The sequence below is a fragment of the Nilaparvata lugens genome, chromosome 14 (assembly GCF_014356525.2).
Source record: "Nilaparvata lugens isolate BPH chromosome 14, ASM1435652v1, whole genome shotgun sequence".
NCBI classification, from domain to species: domain Eukaryota; kingdom Metazoa; phylum Arthropoda; class Insecta; order Hemiptera; family Delphacidae; genus Nilaparvata; species Nilaparvata lugens.
In genome coordinates this window covers 12,649,653-12,671,265 of record NC_052517.1, presented here as the reverse complement: position 1 = coordinate 12,671,265, position 21,613 = coordinate 12,649,653, and the positions used below count along the sequence as shown (strand labels likewise).

Genomic DNA, 21,613 nt, shown 5'->3' with positions numbered 1-21,613 from the left:
CCCATTCTTCAAACGCACCAGAGCCACTCTCACTTGGCCGTCCGTCCCTGGAAAAACTTGTTCCACGATACCTAGTGGCCACTGCAGTGGAGGGAGGTTCGGCTGATCCACAATTACAACAGTGCCTACTTCAAGTGGAGTAGACGATTTCCACCATTTTCCTCGTTCCTGAAGCTCATGAAGATATTCTACTCGCCACCTGCGCCAAAAGGATTGCACTAGTTGATTCACCAGTTGAAAGCGAGTAAGACGATTGACAGGAGAATCAACAACATCTTCCATTGGAAAAGCTTTCAATGGGGTAAGTTTGAGAAAATGTGCTGGTGTTAATGCAAGTGGTTCACTGGGATCTTCACTCATAGAGCACAGTGGTCTCGAGTTAAGTACAGCTTTGACCTGAACTAAAACGGTATTCATCTCTTTGTATGTTAACAATTGAGTACCAATCACACAAAATAGATGTGATTTTGTTGCCTTTATGTTCGCTTCCCAGATGCCACCAAAATTGGGCGCTCCTGGCAGAATAAATTTCCAGTCGATTCTATAATCGGACGAATCACCTATAAGACTGGTTTGGAACGTAGAAGAGTTAAGAAATTTCGAAAGCTGAACTAATTGCTCGTGAGCGCCAACAAAATTGGTTCCACAATCTGAGCAGATTACTCATCAAGGCCCACGAGCGTGGGCCAGACAGAAAACGTTGAAAAGCAGCCAAGAATGCTGGAGTAGACAAATCAGAGACGAGTTCAATATGTACTGCTTTTGTAGACATGCATACGAACAGACATATATATAGGCCATCAAAATGACGGGATTATGTCGTTTAGCCATAGTAACTCGTATTGGTCCAGCGTAGTCAACTCCACAATGCTCGAAAGGTTTCAATTGCGTTACTCCACTAGCCGGTAAATTACCCATTTTAGGGGGTGAAATCTTTGGTTTACACCAAAAACATTTATTACAAAGATAAACACATTTACAAACAACAAGACGACCAGACAGAATCCAAAATTTTTGCCTGATTAAGGATAACAGCAGACGGGGCCCAGCGTGACAATTCTTCACATGAAAATTATTCACCAATAACGTGACAAAATTGTCCTTTTTCGGCACGATGATTGGATGACAATTATCAAAACCAAGATTAGCTGTTGACAATCGACCGCCGACGCGAATTACTCCATTCTCTAGGAATGGAGACAAATGCTGCATACAAACTGAACAACACTTTCCTGTTTTCAATTAAGACAATTCATTAGTAAAATGGATGTTTGTACTAGTCTACATAAATACATTTCAGCTACATTCAAATCAGACTCACCCTGTTTAGGTAATACACGAACAAATTTCAAAATAACAATTACTACATGTAACAAACATTGGTAGCTTGAACAGCGTTGAATCAATGAATATATCACATTATCACAAGTCGCATCTGTGTGAAGGGTTGTGAGAACATTAGTTCTAGCTTCTGGTGGATTTTCAACTTCGACAAAGTCCACTTTCACTGGCCAACTATTTTCCTCTTTTTCCAACCAAGTAGGGCCGTTCCACCACAATTTATGACTCACAAGCTCGGCTCGTTTTAAACCACGTGACAAACAACCTGACGGATTCTCTGAGCCACTAACGTGCTTCCACTGTTGCATATTACAATCTTGAATTTTCGTTACACAATTCAGAACAAAAGTGGTCCAGCGTGACGGTGGGGCCTGAATCCAATAGAGACCCATCATTGAGTCTGATAAGGCTATCACACGAGAAACATGACACCGTTCACTAATGATGTTATAGGTAGTATGCAACAACTCTGCCAATAATAGCGCAGCACATAATTCCAGTCGCGGAATGGAAACTGATTTATTTGGAGCGACTTTGGATTTTCCACACAGCAAAGTGATAGTTGGTGGTGATCCATCATCACATTGACTCTTAAGATGAATGACAGCTCCAAGTGCTTGTTCAGATGCATCACAGAATCCAATTAAACTAATTCTTGTATTCAATACACTCAGAGATGACGAGGTATAGAGATAGTTGATAATAAATCAAACTCATTTTGACATACTTCCCAGCGTTTCGTGACTGATAACGGTGGTGTCTGATCCCACATTGCCACAATTGTTCGATCAGACACTTCAATAGTAACGTGAGAGGAGCAAGAAACCCCATTGGATCGTAAATTCGAGCAACTGCTGAGAGTATCTTACATTTGGTCGCTATCTCTCCAGTATGATTAACAACAAAGTGAAACGAATCGACAACTAGTTGCCACCTCAAACCTAGAATTGATAACGAATTTTGAAAATAAAAATTTTTAGCTACAATTCATGTGTCATCCTCGTGCATATATTCCATCAATTTAGCCGAATTGGATGCCCACTTTGTTAATTCGAAGCCACCTCGCTTCAATAGCTCCTTGGTCTGACTATAAATATTGTTAGCGTCTGATAAAGAAGGTGCTGAAGTGACAAGATCGTCGACAAAAATATCACTCGGTATGCATGTGGATGCAGCAGGGAAATTATCACCTTCTTCTTCTACCAAGCGGTGTACTGTACGTAAGGCCAAATACGGTGATGAAGACACTCCAAACACGACACAGTTCAAATAAATTCCAATTGGATCCTAGATAGAAAATCTTCATAGAATACGCTGGTATCTTCGACATGATTCTTCCATCACGATTTGACAATACATCTGACGTATGTCAGCTATCAATGCCATTTGAAATAATTGAATAATTGAGTAACACAACAAAAATATCCATTTGCAATTTCGATCCAACATGCAATATTTCATTTAACGATAGCGATGTGGTGGTCTTAGCACTAGCATCAAACACAATACAAATTGGCGTTGTGGAGCTGCTTGCTTTAACAATTGCATGATGTGGGATGTGATAACCACTCTTATCAGACTGATCGGTTATCAATGACATGTGTCCCTGTTTCAAATAGTCTTTCAATATTTCGTGATAGGCAACACGCGATGTAGAATCCAACTTCAAACGTCTTTCCAAATTCAAAAAAACGTCGTTTGGCAGAATTATATGAGTCACCCAAATTATCAGGGGGTTTCAACCATGACAATGAAACGATAAACCCTCTCTACCACGAGAGACTCGACGGAGAAACAAATATCTGAGTCAATTCTAGATTGGAACGAGAAGCATGTACGTCCACGTACAACCATCTCCTTTCCTCCAGAACCGTGAACAAGAGTATTCAATTTACTAATTGGAAGATTCAATTTTTTACAAGCACTGGATGTAATAAAATGCGATCGAGAACCGCTATCCAACAAAACACAAAGTTCATGTAATCCACCAAATGAACTTTTCACTAACACCCTAGCAGTAGACAAAACGACAATGCTATTACTACCATTAGTGGCAGAATAACAGGTGACAGAAAGATTTTTCTCAACACTCACAGACTCTACACTACTTTTAGACTCAATCAACCCGAAATGTAACAATGTGTGGTGCATCTGGTTGCATAAAGAACACGTTTTATTACTCTTACAAGCTCTACTCGAATGAGTATCCTCCAGACAACGAAAGCAATACGAAATCTCCTTCACAAAAGCGTATCTTTCTCTAGGGGTCTGTTTCAGGAATAAAATGCAATCAACAAATTTATGACCCTTTTTTGAACAACGCAGACAGCTCACACCTCTCTCAGCTTTATTGAGATCAGTTGACAATTCATGGCTGGGTGAATGAGTGACAAACACCTTTGAACTCGAATGAGAGTGAGTTTTGAAATTTTTGGAAGCAGACTGAGTCTTTTTTACAATGGAATTACTTGACAAATTCAACAATTTATTATCATCAAACGGCAAAGATTTAACCTGCTTTTGTATGGAAGAGACCAAGTCATCATAAGATGGAACATCTTTATCTCTTATTGCCGCCTGAAATGCACGCCTTGTTACAGGATCTAACAGCTTCAATGCGTGATACAAGAAAATAATATATGTAAGATTGACTCCCTGCAAACGTTTCAAAGCCAAGATTGGCGCACAAAATTGATCAAGAATTGCAGTCAGACCACACCTACTTTCGACTTTAAGAGCCTCGAATTCAAAAATCTGTTTCAAATAGGCTTCGGTCTGAGATCTCGTGTCCTGATAACGAGTAACCAATGACATCCATATATTTTGGTAATTGGCCCCAATGGGCGATACATGCTGAATAAGATTAGCCGCTTCACCACTTAATCGTGAGAATAAATACTGTATCCACTGTTGATTGGTCAAAGATTCGTTATCATGGACCTTGAAAAACTCATAGAAACTGGCCCATTTCAATTGGTTCCCGTCGAAAGTCGGCAATTCTATATGCGGCAAATTAGGATCAGGATTCGATTGAGTAACTGCTGAAACTGTGGGATTTAATACAACTTCAGTTTCAGCTGATTGATTTAATTTTTTCAATGCCTGTTTAATGAAAGCCACTAAATCGAGATGAGCATCTGTGAATTCAGGAACATAATCCTCTTCCAACTCAATTTCCAACTCTTAAATTCTTAAGACACAACTTTCGAATTCCTCCAATGTTGTCGGAAGATTCTCTCCTAAGATTATGAATTGATCGGCCACCTTTTCATCCTCAATGCCTTTTGATAAGTCATACAAACACTGAATTCGTAAGAATAAATGTTGTTTTCTTGCTTGCAAGACTTTCAACGTCTTTTCTACCTTGTCGGTCATATTAACCAACGAAATGACATAAAAAACAAATACTATACAAAATGACAAAAATACACAACGACAAAAAAACGAAAGGCAAAATAGGAACAATAAGAGAACATCCAATTCAATGTTTCTTTACTTCCAATCAGTCGAGTGAAAAGCAGACTCATTCAAGTACAAAGCTATGAAACAATAACTACAATAATATTCATCGTTTTTTTGCTGATAATCGATCGATAAAGTCGAACTGGAATTCGAATTCAATTCAAGAATGGCCACAACAGTTTGGGTCAATTGTACCTGATATTGTGAAAGAACTAGGTTCGGAAGAGCGCATTCCTCTTCAACTCTTGAAGAAAGTAGGAGAGGTGTGCCACAAATGGCATCCCTGGTGGGGAACACACTGTTAAATTTGAGTAAAAATTGATAATCTGTTATGTAAATGCTGGAGTATAGGTTATGGTATTGTGATTTGGAGGTTAATGGTGGCAAAATAACTATTGAATTCAATAAATACTAAAATTCTTTCATGCATAGGTATTTTCTGAGAAGTTTTAAAATGATTAAAAACTGCAATAATTAACTGTAGATCAGTCTAGGTTAGGATTAATTGATAGAGTTGATCCTAACCTAGCCTGATCTACAGTTACATTTCCTGAGTCATTATCCCTGATCTTTTCTACTTCTACATGTTTTGTACTAGCCATATTCATTATTGGAGAACCTTGACTAGTCATTGTCCACTACTTGGGAATCACATGAGCCCTCATAAGTCATGTCTAATGTATCATTTGAGTCACTCTCCATTAATACAACAGTATTAGTTGATGCTGAACAATCAGACTCCATTTTAAAACTTCTCAGAAAATACCTCAGAAAATTTGAAAATCTTGTTTCTGTTGATCAAACATTTTACTAAGTACACTCAGAATATCTGTTTCCTCATGGGTTAACCCATAAGGAAACAGATATTCTGAGTGTACTTATTAGAATGTTTGATCAACAGAAACAAGATTTTCAAATTTTTAGTGAAAAGTTTGACCACAAATTTGACCAACAAAACGCTAGGTTTGATGCATTGTATCTTAAGTCCAGTAGTGACATCAAAGGATTACAAGGGCAATGTAAAGATCTTCAAGTACAGATTATTGAAACTAAAAGTAGGTAGTCTGACTGATAATATCAGTAATGTGACAAATAAAATGATAGGTATAGAACAGAAAGCTGATCAGGTGTACAAGTTCAATTTTAACAACAGTTAGTTATACAAAATAACAGAGACAAACAGACGAAAACTGATTTCATGGAATTGAACCGTAGAGTAGTGGAGGAATCTGTTGAAATTTCTGGCCTCAAAACTAAACTAGATCAAAATCAGGAAGAAGTTAAGGACTTGCAAACTAAATTGTCAACTCACTTGAATAAACTGTAGGAAGTAGGAGAAATAGTAGTAGGATTGTGGTGGTTGACAAACATGACTTTCAGATGCAGATAGATAAACCCTATTAATTTTTTGCTAAGTCTCAGTGAATATCTTGCAAGGAATGGTATTAAGGAATGGACTCACATCAAAGGCATACTTGATAATGTTTTCCAAGCTAACAGTCTTCAATGAGAATGGTGGGAATTCATTAAACAAGATATAATCAAATTTGAAGAATTTGAGAGTAAAATTGTGGCAAGGTTATGGTCACCAGAAATTCAGAAATTTGCTAGGCATGATCTCAGGTTTGGACGTTACAAAGTTGGAGGTACTCCTAGCCTGTCTGAGTATTTCATTTCAAAGTTTAACATCTGCAAAAACCTTATCCCTGCTGTGGAGAAGGAGACTATTTTTGAACTGTTGAAGAGTCATTATGACGAGACCATAACTACTGCTTCCATTATAAGAAATGTTCAGACCACTGATGAATTCATAAGTCTCTTGGATGCTTTTGGGGTAATGGAGAATCATGAAACAAATAACAAAAAACCAACCAAAGAAATACATTCTAAACTCAATGTAAATCGAAATCAAAACAGCAACTTTGTAGAATTTCAATCAGAGACCAGTAGGCCTAATGTTGGTAGCAATAAGCCAGCAAATAATGCTTTTAATGGGAATAGTAGTAAATATCATTTTCAAAGGAGACCTTACTATGGAAATAGAAGTAATTTCAATAACCAAGGAAGAAACTATAATGATAATATGTATGATAGAACCAGTAATTATAGACAACCAGGTAACTTTGCACCTCAAAACAACAGTGGGGGTAATTACAGAATTGAAAATCATGGTCAATATAATCAACATTATTATAGTCAGCCTCATCATAATCATGAAGGACCAGGTACACAACTCCCCAGTAATCGAGTAGGATCAGAAAATAGGGATCAGAGTCAAACGCTCTCTGCCAATCAGACTACTAATTCTATGCATTGTAGTACTATTCTGGCTAACTCGGACGTTCCTATGAGTAGTACTATGAATAGCAGAAATATGATTGTGACACCTCATGAAACAAGTAATGTGCCTTTAAACTACTAGAAGGACAACGAGAGTTATACCCTGTTGATCCAGTTGAAGAAGGGTCTGAGATAATTAATTTTGATTGTAACATGTATCTTAATCCTATCCAATGTGTAAATGAAGCTGAACCAATTACTGAGAAAAATAATGATAGTGACGAAAGTCAAGATGAAGAAAATGGTACTGTTATCAAACCAGGTTATGATTTAGCAGAACTAGATGTTGTAATCTTTAATAAGAAATATACAGTTATTGTGGACACAGGATCTCAAGTTAATGTTATCAGTAGTAAGTTGGTTCAATTAATACAAGTAAATAATAAATTAACTTTATTTCCTGCACCTAATGTCAGTATTGTAGCAGCTACACTAAAGTTAGCAAACAGGTAATGGTTGAACTCGGTTTTCGACATATCAAAATTCCTATTGTATTCTTAATTGCTGAGAACTTGGATATTGATTTATTTGTAGGATGTGAATTTTTAAGAGATACAGGTGCCATTATTAATTTCCAAAAGAATAAGATAACGTTGCAATGTGTTGAGTTTCCTTTTGTTGTCAAAGATACTGCTCACTATAAAAAGTTGTTTAATGTAAAGATAGCTCACACTCCAGAAGATTTCGATGTTTTATGGACTAAACAAATAGACAGTGTAAAAAACAGTTTGCTTCAAGAACCACCAGAGCTAGTAGAAAAGCTAATTGAAGTTTTTGAAAGAAATATGGATGTTTTCTCGGATCAACCTGGTTCAGCTAAAGACTATATTTGTCATTTAAAAGTGAAAGATGATGTCAAATTGCTCAAGAAAAGCTACCCTATTCCCTATAACTATAGACAACAAGTAAAGGATGAGTTAAAAAAAATGTTGAGCTTGAAAATTATAGAGCCTGCTAATTCCCAGTATACAAATCCAATGGTAGTGGTTAAGAAACCCAATAATCAAGGATTATGTCACTGTTTGGATGCTCGTATGTTCAATAATTATTTAATACGAAGTCACGTTGAACCAGAACCCATTGATAATATTTTAATAAGGTTCAATAATTGCAAATACCTGACCAGTTTCGATCCAACTATGGGTTACAATCAGATAAAATTGTCTGATGAAAATAAAGATTATGTAGCATTTAATGTCTTTGGACAAGGAAACAGGTATACTCATTTACCATTTGGTTCAAGTGTAAGTAGCTCTGAGTTCATAAAAGCTTTGTATCACGTGTTAGGTAAGGAGGTAAATCAATTTACTATAGCTTACATTGATGATATGGCCATCAGTAGTGGATCACTTGAAGAGCATATCAGTAGACTTGAACTTCCTTTCAGTAGATCAAAGCAAGGTAATTTGAAGCTTAAGCTCAATAAATCACAGTTCTTAGCCGAAAAAATCAAGTACCTGGGGCATTATATTAGTAAGAAAGGAGTTGAAGCTGATGAGGATAAGTTGAAAGTTATTACTAACTTCCCAGTTCCAAAGAATTTGAAGCAACTTCAATCCTTTCTAGGTCTATGTAATTTCTACAGAAAATTTCAACGAAACTATGCGTATTTAACTAGCCAGTTCAAACATTTATTGCTACATAATAAAACTTTTGTATGGACTACAAAAGATCAACAAGTCTTTGATGAAATAAAGCGACGTTTCATTGATTGTATAGTTTTAAAGCATCCAGATTATAGTAGGGATTTCATTATGTCCTGCGCTGCAAGTGACAATGGTTTGGGTGTTTTATTATTTCATGAAACAGATGTTAAGGAGCAACATGTCATAGCTTATGCTAGTAGATCATTATCTCATGCTGAATTGAATTACACTATTTGTGAAACGGAACTATTATCAGTAATTTTTGGCCTCACCAAATTGCATAACTATTTTGGGGACAAAAAAAGTAATTGTTCGAACTGATCACCTAGCCTTAACGTTTCTTAAACGATGTAAGATAGGTCATGGAAGGTTGGGAAGGTCCGAAGGTGGATACTTGCTTAACAAAATTTCAATATTGAATGGCAGAGTATATAGCTGGAAAGGACAACATTCCTGCTGATATAATTTCTAGAACGGACTTTGAAGGGAATTTTGATAAGAGGGTATCTAATGAATTGAAGGTTCTAAGCACAATAAAAAGTGACGAAAATTTGGGTGGAATAATTAAGAAAATCAAGTTGACACAGAGAGATGATCCATGGATACAGCAAATAGTAAAAAAATACAGGATGGAGATGTGAACATTTGTAAATATTTTGTTATGTGTGAGGATTTACTTTTTACTAGAAAGTCAGGTAAAAATGACTATTGGAAACTGTGTGTGCCTTTTGCATTATATGAAGATGTAATACTTGAGTTTCATGAAAGGCAAGGTCACGTGGGTGTTCTAAGACAAGTAGGTTCATTGAAAAAACTTTGTACCTACCTTCAAGTTCAGATATCTCAGAAATTATGAGAGGTATGGATAAAATGTAAATGACAAAACTTGTTTGTAATTAAATTTTGTAAACTTCAAGTTTGCCCAGAATACAAATGTTCATAAGATGCATAGTTTCCGAGATATATGGAAAAAATGGTACTTTCAAACCTCCCCCACCACTTTAGCACAGGGGGTATGGGTGAGGACTTTTGTTATGTCAATCCTCTGCTTGCTATCCTTAGAAAAGCTGTAGAGTTGAAAATTGTGTTCCAAACTCTTCTCTCTATAACCTTTTGTTGACTGGACTATGAGGTAACAAAAAGATATTCAATTCTGAGCAACCAAAGCAAATGCTCTTGTGCGCACATAAACCATGAAAAGTGTAACCGAATCTCATTACCAAACACTACATTATCAGCATTATCATATTGACAACTTATGAATTGTGCCTTGGTTAGTATTGGAGAACCATTTGTTCCGAACCAAGATATTTTGAAAGACTGTTCCTGGCTTACTCCGAAAAAGTTTAAAGAAATGAAAACAATTGACAGTTTTCCTGCAGATGTACTTTGCGCTATCCCTCTGGCCAAAGTAGAAATAAATTAAAAGTTAGGTTAATAAGTTAACTTTAGTTGAGTTTCTAAAGGGAACTAACACAAAGGATAAAGATGACATTCCAAAAAAGAGCTAGAAGAATCAGATCTTACATCAGACTCAGAGTCAGAGGAAGCTTCTCCTGACGAAGCTTAAAATTGTGACGATGGCAAAATTGCGAGCAGTTCATGTTAACTTGTACCAGTATGTGGGCTACAAATTTATATTGACAATTTCATGCACACAAGTTACATGTGAGCGAATTTTTCTCTTAGCTGAAAACGTATTTAAGAGTGACGCTTAGACAGGACCTGGCTTCAACCATTAATGAACGTTGAGAGGGATTTATTTCACAATGTGGTTAAATACCATATTATTGACAAGCTGGCCAAATCTAGCCAAGAACTGTCTAAAGCACTTCTAGTGTGATTCTTCCGTTCCGTGTGATCTAACAGTCATTGACATCAATGTAAATTTGATAATTATGTTCAAATGAGTTCAGTTTTTATCCTTTTTCGGCTATATTTAAAGTTTTCATGTTGTATTCCAAACACATTTATTAATTTTAATTGTACTAATAAATCTGTTCAACTAAACATTAGAAATGTTGTTTTTATCATCAAACCTACTTCAATTTATTCACTCCCAATTGCAATTTGAGAAAAGTATTTTCTCATAAAAATAACTAAAATTTTTTGAAAATAAGCTACCAGATACCACTCATTTTCAGGCATATTATATACTTCAAAACGGTGTGAAAATCAGTTATTAGGCATTAATTTATATAAAAATTTCCGGGGATGGGCACCCGGAAACCCCCCTTCTACTCTTGCTGGGGGGAATTCCAGACTCCCCAGACCCGTCAGTGGGGGCCCCACAATCAGCCTTAGTCGAGGGCCCCAGCTGTGCCAGACCGCCCCTGGAGTCCAGCTTGTCAAATTAAGCTAATGGGTTGAGACATTTTCACTCTTGTCATTTTCTTGATAAACCTTACCGTTTAAAATATGTACAGCCATAATAAGCCAGTGATGCAATATCCATATGATTATGTGTGGCTTATTCTGAATGTATTGTATATCCTAAACAGTTAGGTTTATCAAAAAAAATACAGAAGTAAAAATTTCTTAGAATTTTTCTTTACGTGAAATCCATAAATTTCATAAAAAAATTGGGTTACCATTCAAATAAATGAAGATGTCCTCCATTTTGGAAGATGGTGGCCAAATTCTAAATTTCAAATGGCATGTCATAAAATGTCACACAAGAGAAGGGAAGTTGCCCATTTGAAGTTCTCTGAACAATGTAAGGCTAACAAGTTACTTATCTTGGTTGCACAATTTTAGGGATTGGTTCAAGTGTTCTTCAAATTATCTTTTCAAGTCAGCTGTAAGCAGGGTGAAAATTGCCATCACAATAATGTGCCAATCTCCACCATGGAGAGGGCACATGAAGAAGAAGAAGAAGTTACCTATTGTTACTCACTATGTAAATCATTCTTTATAATACAGGGTCTGTATAATAAGTGACCGGACTTACCTCAGAAAATTTTTTTTGGTGAAATATGTACAATTTCTCTGAAGAAATCTCCAAAGTAGTCCCCATTGGAGTTGATAACACACTGATACCGGTTTTTCCAATCCCTAAACGCTCTCTGGAAGTTGGCAACCTCTATGCTGTCTAGAGCCCTCTTTGTAGCATGTTGAACATTTTCCAGAGTGCCAAACCGTGTCCCCTTGAGTTGTCTCTTGATCTTGAGGAACAGAAAGAAGACCGGTGGTGCCATATCCAGGCTTTAAGGAGGATGTGGCAATGTAACCTTTTACTGTTCAGCCAACTGCTCGGTGACGAGCAGGCAGGTGTGCGATGGGCATTGTTGTGATGGAGGATCTCCATCCCCGGATAGACTTGATGAACCTGGGCGGTTGGTTGATGGAGCACCACTTTGTAGTACTGGCCATCCACAGAGAAATTATGCCACCCGGCCAAACTGTAAACAGCCAGTACTACAGAGATGTGCTCCATCGACCAACCACCTGGGTATACTGTTCGCTGACACTGTCGGCATATTGCCAGACTGCATTTGATACATTCATGTTGTGTTTTGCGATCGCTTCCTGCAGGACACTTCTCGCAAGTCTTCCTCTCCTGTAGACGGTCCTCAGGCACGCCTACCCGCTGTGGAGCATCAGGTTCATTTCCTAGTATCTTGTTTATTTCTTGTTTCAAATCCCTTGGAAGATTAGCCACTTCTGTGATCCTCTTTTGAAGATGAGAGGAAATCAACTCTTTTGCAAGGCTCTTGATGAAGGCAAAGCGAGTCACATTTGTTTCTTGGTTGTAACACATGAACACAATGAAAGAATTGACACTGGCAATGTTCACAAGCCTGTAGAAGATAACGAGTGGCCACCTTCTGGTCTTTCTACTTGATGAATATATGGCACATTTCATGTCAAGGAGGTCAACACCGGCTTTAGTGCCATTGTAGAAACAAATAGTCTCAGGTTTTCTTTTCTCTTTATTCGTTTCTATTGTGTGATGCATGCTTGACAAAACACAAACTGCTCTGTTCTTTTTAGGCACAAAAGATAGAAGAGTTGTATCATTTCTGAAACCATATAGGGTAGATACGGTTGAGCGATTGTTGTTTGGAAGAAATTCATTAGGTATGCATCGTTTATCCTTCTTCCATGTACCAACGTATGTAAGTTTCCTTTTGGTAAGTTCATCCACACACTCTATAGAAGAAAACCAATTGTCTGCCATGAAGTTTCTATTGCTCCCCTCGATAGTTTTACACAAACGAAGCACTGATTGAGTAGGAATACTGAGATTTTTCTCTGCTTCTGTCAATCCGATTCCATCACTGCCTTTTCCTGTGCAAATGTATGCATTGCACAGGTAAGAAGTCTTAGCATCGGCAAGGCACATTACCTTTATGCCATATTTTTTTAGTTTCTTAGGCATATACATCCTAAAAGAGCAGCGACCTCGGAATGGACCAAGCATTTCATCAATTGTAATATATGCCAAAGGTCGATACACAGCCTGACTATTCCCTATGACTTTGTTGAAAATCTCCGATATGGGTGCCGCTTTGTCTGTTTGTTTTCTCTGTTCCCTGGTTTGAGCATCATCAAAACATAAAGAAGTCACAAGAGCCTTGTAGCGATTGAGGGACATGGTAGCCCAGAAGATTGGTCGACTGCACTCATCTTTTTTGAAAAGTGATTCCATATTCTCATTGTTTGATTCCAAAACAGATGAATATAGTAGTAGGCCAATCAGGGCATTCATCTCTTCAATGTTAGTGTTTTTGAAATTTCCTTTACTTTTTCCAGGTTGAATTCTCTCCGGAATTGATGACAACTTTATATTAGTATTAGTAACTATTTGAGAAATAATGTCTTCATCAAAAAACAGCTGCCATAAGTCAGTTTTCTTGGATGCTTCCCCAAAATTTTGAGCAGGCCCCGCAATCCCAGGCAATCCACCTCTTATGATGTATTGGGCAGGTGTTCGAACATTTCTGATAGGATGAGTGCTTTTCCAAGCATTTGGAGGGCCCTGTTCAGTTTTTCTCATCCTTTCCATAAAATATTCTGGTAGGGGAGTATCTGGAGCAACAGCATTCACTACTACATTTGACTCACCCATGACCTCATCCAGCAATTCTTCATCCTCCGAACTACTTGATTCATCTTCTCATGCATCACATAGTCGGGGTCAGCATCTGAGTCATCCACAACTGAATCTTTTTCATCAGAATCATTTGGGTCGTCCATATCTTCATCTAATAATCTACGAACTCGGTCTTCAAAAGATGGATCACCAACTGTCAAAGACATATTTGTGGATTTACTTGTCCCAGGTCGGCTCATTTTATTTGAGAAATATGTATATGGAAGAACCAAAATATGAATAACAAACGATGAATACGATGAAACGATTATGATGAATAATAAGTTCTAGATGACAGTTATAATAACACATAAGACGAATAGAAGTTCACAACAGTCTACATTACCGAACACATACAGTCAACTTGACCGACACTAGGATAACGTTCCAGTACACACCCGGTAAATATGACCGCCCAACAAAACAACAGAACACATGCACCATGCAAAGCTCAAGGCTAAACTAACCAATATTCCGTTAGCGTGCTGGAAAGGGAGTGGGAGGAAGGTATTGCGAGCAGGAAGCGCCTACACTCATCAGTAGGGCCAATATGAGGGCACAAGAATTCGCATCGGTCAAAATGACCAATGTGTTCTGTTAAGTGTTAAGGGGCTGCAGTTCGGGACTCTGGAAAACATTCAACGTGCTACCACAAGGGCTCCAGACATAGAGTTTGCTGACTTCCAGGGAGCGTTCAGGGATTGGAAAGTCCGGTATCAGCATTTTATCGACCTCAATGGGGACCACTCCAAAGATTTCTGATGAAAAATTGTACATATTTTGCCAATAAAAAATTTCTTGGGGTCAGTCCAGTTACTTATTATACAGACCCTGTATTATAATGTTCTATATGTTATGATAATGGAACAGTGAGTTTGATTTTTTGATATAGGAGAAATGATATTTTTCTACAACTGCACATGAAGAAAGAATTTACATACTCAATTCCCCTCATAAAACTGCTTATTTCTGAGGAGAATCTACTTTTTTGCTTACTAATCATCCGCACATGCACAAAAGATTTTCTTTACGCTCGCAGATCATTCGCACATGCACAGAAGAGTTTCTCCATGCTCACTAATCAGCTGATGGTAAGCAGCTCGCCAAAAAGTCAGATCTTGACCTAAAAAGTTAGTAGTTGTAACTCCGCCGATATGAGTAATTTAACAGGTTTGGGCAGTTGTAGAGAAAATTTTGTATGTGATTCGTGCGTAATGCTTCTTCATCACTCTTGCTAAATTATCATGCTCGGCTTTGTGTCACATGATAACTGTTCTGCGCAAGCGATAAAGTCGCACATTATGCTCTCAATATATAAATAGCTATTTCATCACATGGGGAAGGGGTTATGAACTTGATTTGTTCATCTCTCTTTCATCCTCAGCAGTGGTGGTTGGTGAAAATTTGTCTCCTTAACTTAGAACTATTGTCTTTGTAATAAAATATTATTTTATAGCTTTGTTACTGGTTTGAGAAATGCCTTCCAATGCTGGCTGGTAAGCAACTTGAGGAGATAGTGTTATCTATGAGGCCTTGACCCATGGCTGTTGTATCCCTTAGATGCTTAAACAGCATTTCCCCACTACTCCAGCTTATGCATGCACGCTTCCACTCTCTCATTCTCCAGTAAGCCAGCCAGCGGCCAGCATTCCTCCATTGCCTACAAATAGCAAGCCTCTTCCAAGCACCACCCACTCTGCTCTGGCTCTTGGAAGGGTAAACTACTGCTCTAGTGAGTGACTACCGGCATGCATCTTGGCTGCTGCTCAGTACAGTCAGTACTGGACATCATGTTAGCTGTGCTTCTGTGACTGTTGGTGAATTGTGGTTGAGTATTCACTATAGGTATCTATTGTGCCTGAGTTTGGGATTCACCTGAAAGTTCCCTTATTTTCCTTCTACCTGAAAGGGGCAGTTTTGAGTCACGGCCTATTTTTATTCTTCCTTTTCAAGAAGGAGCAGTGTTGATTTACAGCCCAGCTTCCCTTTCCTGAAAAGGGGCAGTATAAAAGTATGGCTTTTCCTTGCTCTCACTTTCCAACAAGGGGCTGTGTTAACTCACGGCCTACTCTTATTCCCCTACAAGGGGCAGTGTTCAGTTACGGCTCATCTATCTTTCCACCATAAAGGGGCAAGCCACTAAACAAGCTCTGAGTACACTTTTGCAAAATGCAGAAAAATAAGGATATGGAGAAGGAATTTAATACTTTCTTACTCTTTTCCCAGAACTTGAATGTTGAATGGTGGAGAGCTAAGCATCTTCTCAAACCCTGGAAGAGTCTGTCTTTCCAGTTGCAGCCTTCCAACTGTAAAAACATTGAGGAAAGAATTTAATTCTCTCTTGTATAAGAAAAATATTGAATAAGAACACTTCTAGGAGAGTTGATGCTATAATTTATACTTAATGCTACAATTTTGTCCAAAGAATAGCACTTGGGCATGTGCCAGAAAATATAGAATGTGACACTCTGGTATGAGTGGGGGAGTGGGGTGGCCTCCATGCGGCAGTTTTTTGAAATCATCATACCTCAGTATTTTGACAAAGGTCAACCAGGATGCGTTCTTTCAGCATGGAGGAAAGATAAGCTTAAGTAGGTATTTCATGTTTTTTGTTAAAGTTACAAATTTCAAGCAATTTTTTTGTCAATTTGTACCAATTCCTTTAGACCACTATCCATTTTTACTGTTTTGGCTGAGTAAGAGTGTAATAATGGAACAGCATGAGAGACTATCAGAGTGGTAAAAAAAAGAACATTTTGGGACAATGTGTCCTGCCTCAACCCACGCAGTCTAACCTCAAGGTCACTTAAAAAGGTGACCAATGTAACCTAACCTATTCAAGGTTGTCAGAAAAAAACTTGAAAAAAAACAAAGATGAAAAAATAGTAAATAATAGAATAAAATAGAGAAATTAATTTCTGCATGTGATTTGAATTTGGAAAGTTCAAGCTGATGCAATGGTAATTGTAGTAGGAGGCTTTGAGTATATATGGGAGTCCCTAGACAGCAGCTAGCAAAGTCTCTAGCCATGCAGTGGAGGTGTACAATGTGACAGTGCTTTTTTGATTTCCACAATAGCAAGTTCATGTAAATATACAAATCTTCACATCATGACGAAATATTCAAACATTTGCTTGATAAAATTCAAAGAGAGAAACTGAAGTGAAAAATCACATCGTTGAGTTTGTTATTCAAGGGCTGCTTGCTTGCAACTGAATGAGGAGAAAATAATTCATCGCCTTCACCAACACCAGCACTGTCCGGGTGCTCACCCAGAGCTGGCTGAGTCATATCAGCACGTGAATAAGCAGAAATAGAAATAATAAATGCTCTCTTTACTCTCATTCTTCTTCCTAAATATTGATACTTATTTGCCATATTATAGAAAAGGGAAATCGAGTTTGATCAATAATCAAAATTCGTTTCAAAGTTGGAGACTACTGCTCTCCTGGGAAATTAGGAAATTGGACATAGTGTCTTGTGCCTCCAAGGTACAGAATATTAGACAGTGATGGAGCAGATCTTGATGTATGGGTCAGAAGTGTGGAGTGTGGACAAAATAACATCTCGAAAAATTCTTTCAGTGGGAATGATGTACTGGAGGAGGAGTTCAGGATATGTTACTGGAGCAAATTGGGAATGAAATCATAAGAGAGAGAATGAGCACAAAAACACAGTGAATCGATTGAAATGGTATGGACACCTGCACAGAATGAATAAAGGAAGAATACCTGGGAATGTATGAAATTGGATACCAGCAGACAAAAGACAAAAATAGGCATGTAAGACCACAAAAGAAATAGATATCCAATGTCTGCATCTGAATGGAGGGTGGAGGTCTCTTTGAAGGGGATTGGACAAATATGGTGAGATGGCAATTGAGATTCAAGAAGTGACATCACTGAAGTTACATTAACTTGCATAAACTGAGACTCCTTTCACTTCATAGATATCCTAAGAAACACAACCCCTCCAACTGTCCAACAACTCCTCCTTGTTACCATCGATGTAGCTACCTTCTACACTTCCATCCCTCATTCTGAAGGCTTAAAATCCCTTGAGCATTTCCTTTCCTCACACCCTCCACCCCTCCAACCACCTTCATAGTAAACCTTGCCAAACTGGTGCTCACAAACGATGCCTTCAGGTTTGAAGATAAATATTATCTTCAAACCCAGGGTACAGCCATGGGCACCAGGATGGCATCATCCTATGCAAACCTATTCATGGGCCTCCTTGGACAGGATTTCCTTTCCAAACAAACTCTATCCCCCCTGATATGGCTCCTTTCATTGACGACATATTCCTCATATGGCCTCATGGACATGATACCCTCTCCCACTTCCTCAATCAACTCAACTCCAACTACTCTGTCTCCTTCACCTGGAATATTTGTGGATTCTCCATCATCTTCCTGGATGTCAACATAATCCTCTCCAACTCCAATGCCTTATCCACCAATACTCCCACCAAATCCACCCACACTCAACAGTTCCTACACTTTGAGAGTTGCCATCCCTACCACATCAAAATATCCTTCCCACGTTCCCTCTCAATCTGAGGCCAAAAATTTGCAGTGATTCCCACCATCTTGACTAGTACCTCAAAAAACTCCATCAATCCCTCCTGGAATGTAACTATCCTAGAAGGTTGTTACAGAAACAGATCTCCTACAAAACTGGCACTAATCCAACCACAAAGAATTCCCAAATCCCACAAACTCCAAAGCTCTGTACCACCTACTTCCCTGGAATTGAAAACCTCAAACCTGTCCTTAAAAATCTGTTCCATGTCGTCTCCTCCAATCCATCATTCTACCAAACACCTTCTCCAGCAACCACCCACCCTAATTTATAAGCAACCTCTCAACCTCAAGAGAATTCTCAGTAAAAACAAATCACTCACCTCAGATGAAATCTCAACTCCACCTGGTACCCTATCTTGCAAACGCCCCCGATATAAAACCTGTCCTATCACTGATTCTTCCATCTCCTTTACCAGTCCTATCACCAACCACACCCACCAAATCTATCAATCCAGTAATTGCATCTCCAAAAATTGCATCTACCTCCTTTTCTGCAACTTCTGTCCTGCCTTCTACATAGGTGGAACCACCACTGCCCTAAACCTCCGGATCAACAATCACAGGGCTCCCTTTAAAAATAATACTTTCTTGCCCATCCCTACCCATGGCTCTGAGCACAACAAGAACTTTGACCAATGCTTCAAAGTCAAAGTCCTTGCCACCCTCCCTCCCACAGTCCCCTCCATAGATGTCAAGACGAAAGAATTGGCTTTTATTTGGGTGCTTGAAGCTGCTTCCAGTCCTGATCTCAACAGACAGCAATAGTACCATAGCTATCAACTCTACACCAACTGTTTAATCGGATTGAATTAAGTTTCATAATAAATTTCACAACTATCAAATATATATTAAATATTCAATAGTAATGGAAAATAAATTTCATTCAAGATCAATTCTACAATAATTCCTCTCTCCAATTTTAGTCTTATTCTTTTTTGATTTCTTATTTTAAATCTCCTATTCTCTATCAATTCATAAGCTACACCTTTCCTTATTCATAACCCACTCCAATCTTAAATCTCCCGTTTGTAACCGCCCCCTAGATACCCCATAATGTCCCCTGAATCTGTACCCTTTTTCTCTGGAGTTGTGGGTTCAAGACCAAACAATCTCACATCTTCTGATCAGAACTCCCAACTTTGGTGAAGATTATTGATAATGTATTGATGAAATAATAGGTAGTCTCTATAGACTTTGTTGCAAAATCCCATTAACTAATGAATGAATCAATTTCAAATCAATTCCTTAATTATCAATAGAAGTAACCGTATTTTTTTAAATAGTTACTCAAGCCATGTTCACACTGAACAAATGTTTCAACAAACATGTTTGTTGAAAAAGTTTGAGCAAATTTTTCTATGTTTTACAAACAATGTTTGCCTGTGGGGCTGTGGCCAGGGTGGACGCATCACCAAACAAAATATTTGTGAGTGGGGAGAAAAGGTTATTTTTTACAGCTGTCAACACTGAAAATGTTTAGAAAAACAGTAATTTTCTTATTGACAAACAATGATTTCACAAAATGTTTGTCCGTGAGCTTCTCAACAAACATGTTTGCAGAACATGAATGTGGAACATTCATTTAGTGTGGACACAGCTTTAGAAACACAGAAGAACCTTATCTTCGACTGAGTCATTATGAATTGTGTTTTTCCATGGGAAAAAACATAAATCAGATTCATTGACAATAATCTTCAACTCACTGTACTCAATTGCTTCCCTCTTTTCTTCTCTTTCTCTTAAGAATCTCTCATTCTTTATTTGAATAAATTTTTGGCCATCAAGGAGAATCAATCTTTGTACTTCCACTCCATCTGGATGATAATATACACGAGTGTTCTCTTTCATAAGCATTTTATTCACTATTCTGTAGAATTCGAATTCCTGCAAACGAAAGTAAATGGGAAATATTTTCAGAAGACTGAGAATGATCAACACAAACAAATTCACTTTGAAGGCTTTACATATTATTTTATTTATCAATTTGAACAAAAAACAAGGGAGTTGCATGAATATACATCATAAAAATCAGTTTTTTGTAAGGTTAGCCTATCTAGTACAGCAGAACAGCTTAGAAATTGCCTTAGTATGCTGCACACTGCACAGTATGGTAGCAGAGTTGAGGTTAAGTTGAAGCTCTTCCACAGCAGCCTTGTGAAGTAAATTTGTGATAAAAGAAGTCAATAGCTGGTGATAAAATGTTGGTGATCCATGCATCTGCCAACGGGAGACACTTCACTTTTCATACATGGCTTGAAAGGTCGGTGCCTCCTGAACGCATGAGATGATACTACAATCCTAACACTCTCCACAGAGTGTCACTGAACTTGTTTCTTCCCATTACAAACTGCTTGTCAATAATCACTTCCAAATAATGAAATTATGATATAGCGTTCTGATTCTTGATCTAATCAGCCTGCTATTGCGTAATTCAAGTATTTGAAATGACCTGTCGTTCCTTCAGATGAGAGTCAAGTCCAAGAGGATTACTCTTTATATGTAGAGGGGGAACCGATTTCCCTTCCACAGTTTGTAGCATGAACAGAGAGGTATGGGGACAGGAAAAGGCATGCTGGATGCTGACACAGAAGTAGGGAGAATGCTGTTAGGTAGTGAGAGTGATCAGTGGAGAAAAGAACATCCAGCCTGTCTTCAGGAAAGAGAGCAAAGTAATATGCCTTGGACTATAGTGACGAGGGGTTGGATGAAGAAAGTCAATCCAGCAATAAAGTCAATGATTATATCCAAAATAGTTTAACATCAGAGTCATTCAAAACAAAAGAGTTGCCCAAAAAGAATATATTAGCCAGCTGGGGCTTGAACCCGAAACCTCGTGTTAACAAAACCTACATTTTCATCAATTCTCTGCTAATTGTTGTGATGGAGTTTGTGAGTAGGTATTGTCAATATTGGGAAAGATCTCAATTCAAACATGAGTTTTCAACTGACCTGGTTCTTGCAGGACCACATCTCATATGAATCATGAAGAATGTGTTTTTTTTCTGTTTTCCGATCTACCAAAGGCCATATTGATATAAATGAAGTACTTTTTTTATTAACACGAATTTTTGTCTTCATCCATGAAGTCCGTTGCGTATCTTTGTCATCATTCTTCACACATGTTCTGCAAATTATAAATAAATT

General features: G+C 37.9%; 1 protein-coding gene across 3 annotated transcripts in view; it reads right to left on the bottom strand.

Moving 5' to 3' along the window:
• Positions 1-21,613, bottom strand: part of LOC111050932 — a 204,077-nt gene that overhangs the window by 101,419 nt on the left and 81,045 nt on the right. For all 3 annotated transcript variants that reach the window (XM_039440771.1, XM_039440772.1, XM_039440773.1), the window contains 3 exons: positions 21,419-21,593; positions 20,173-20,353; positions 16,100-16,190 (listed from right to left, as the gene is read on the bottom strand). In XM_039440771.1, the coding sequence (XP_039296705.1) occupies positions 16,100-16,190; positions 20,173-20,353; positions 21,419-21,593 (447 nt within the window). The remainder of the gene's footprint in view (positions 1-16,099; positions 16,191-20,172; positions 20,354-21,418; positions 21,594-21,613) is intronic.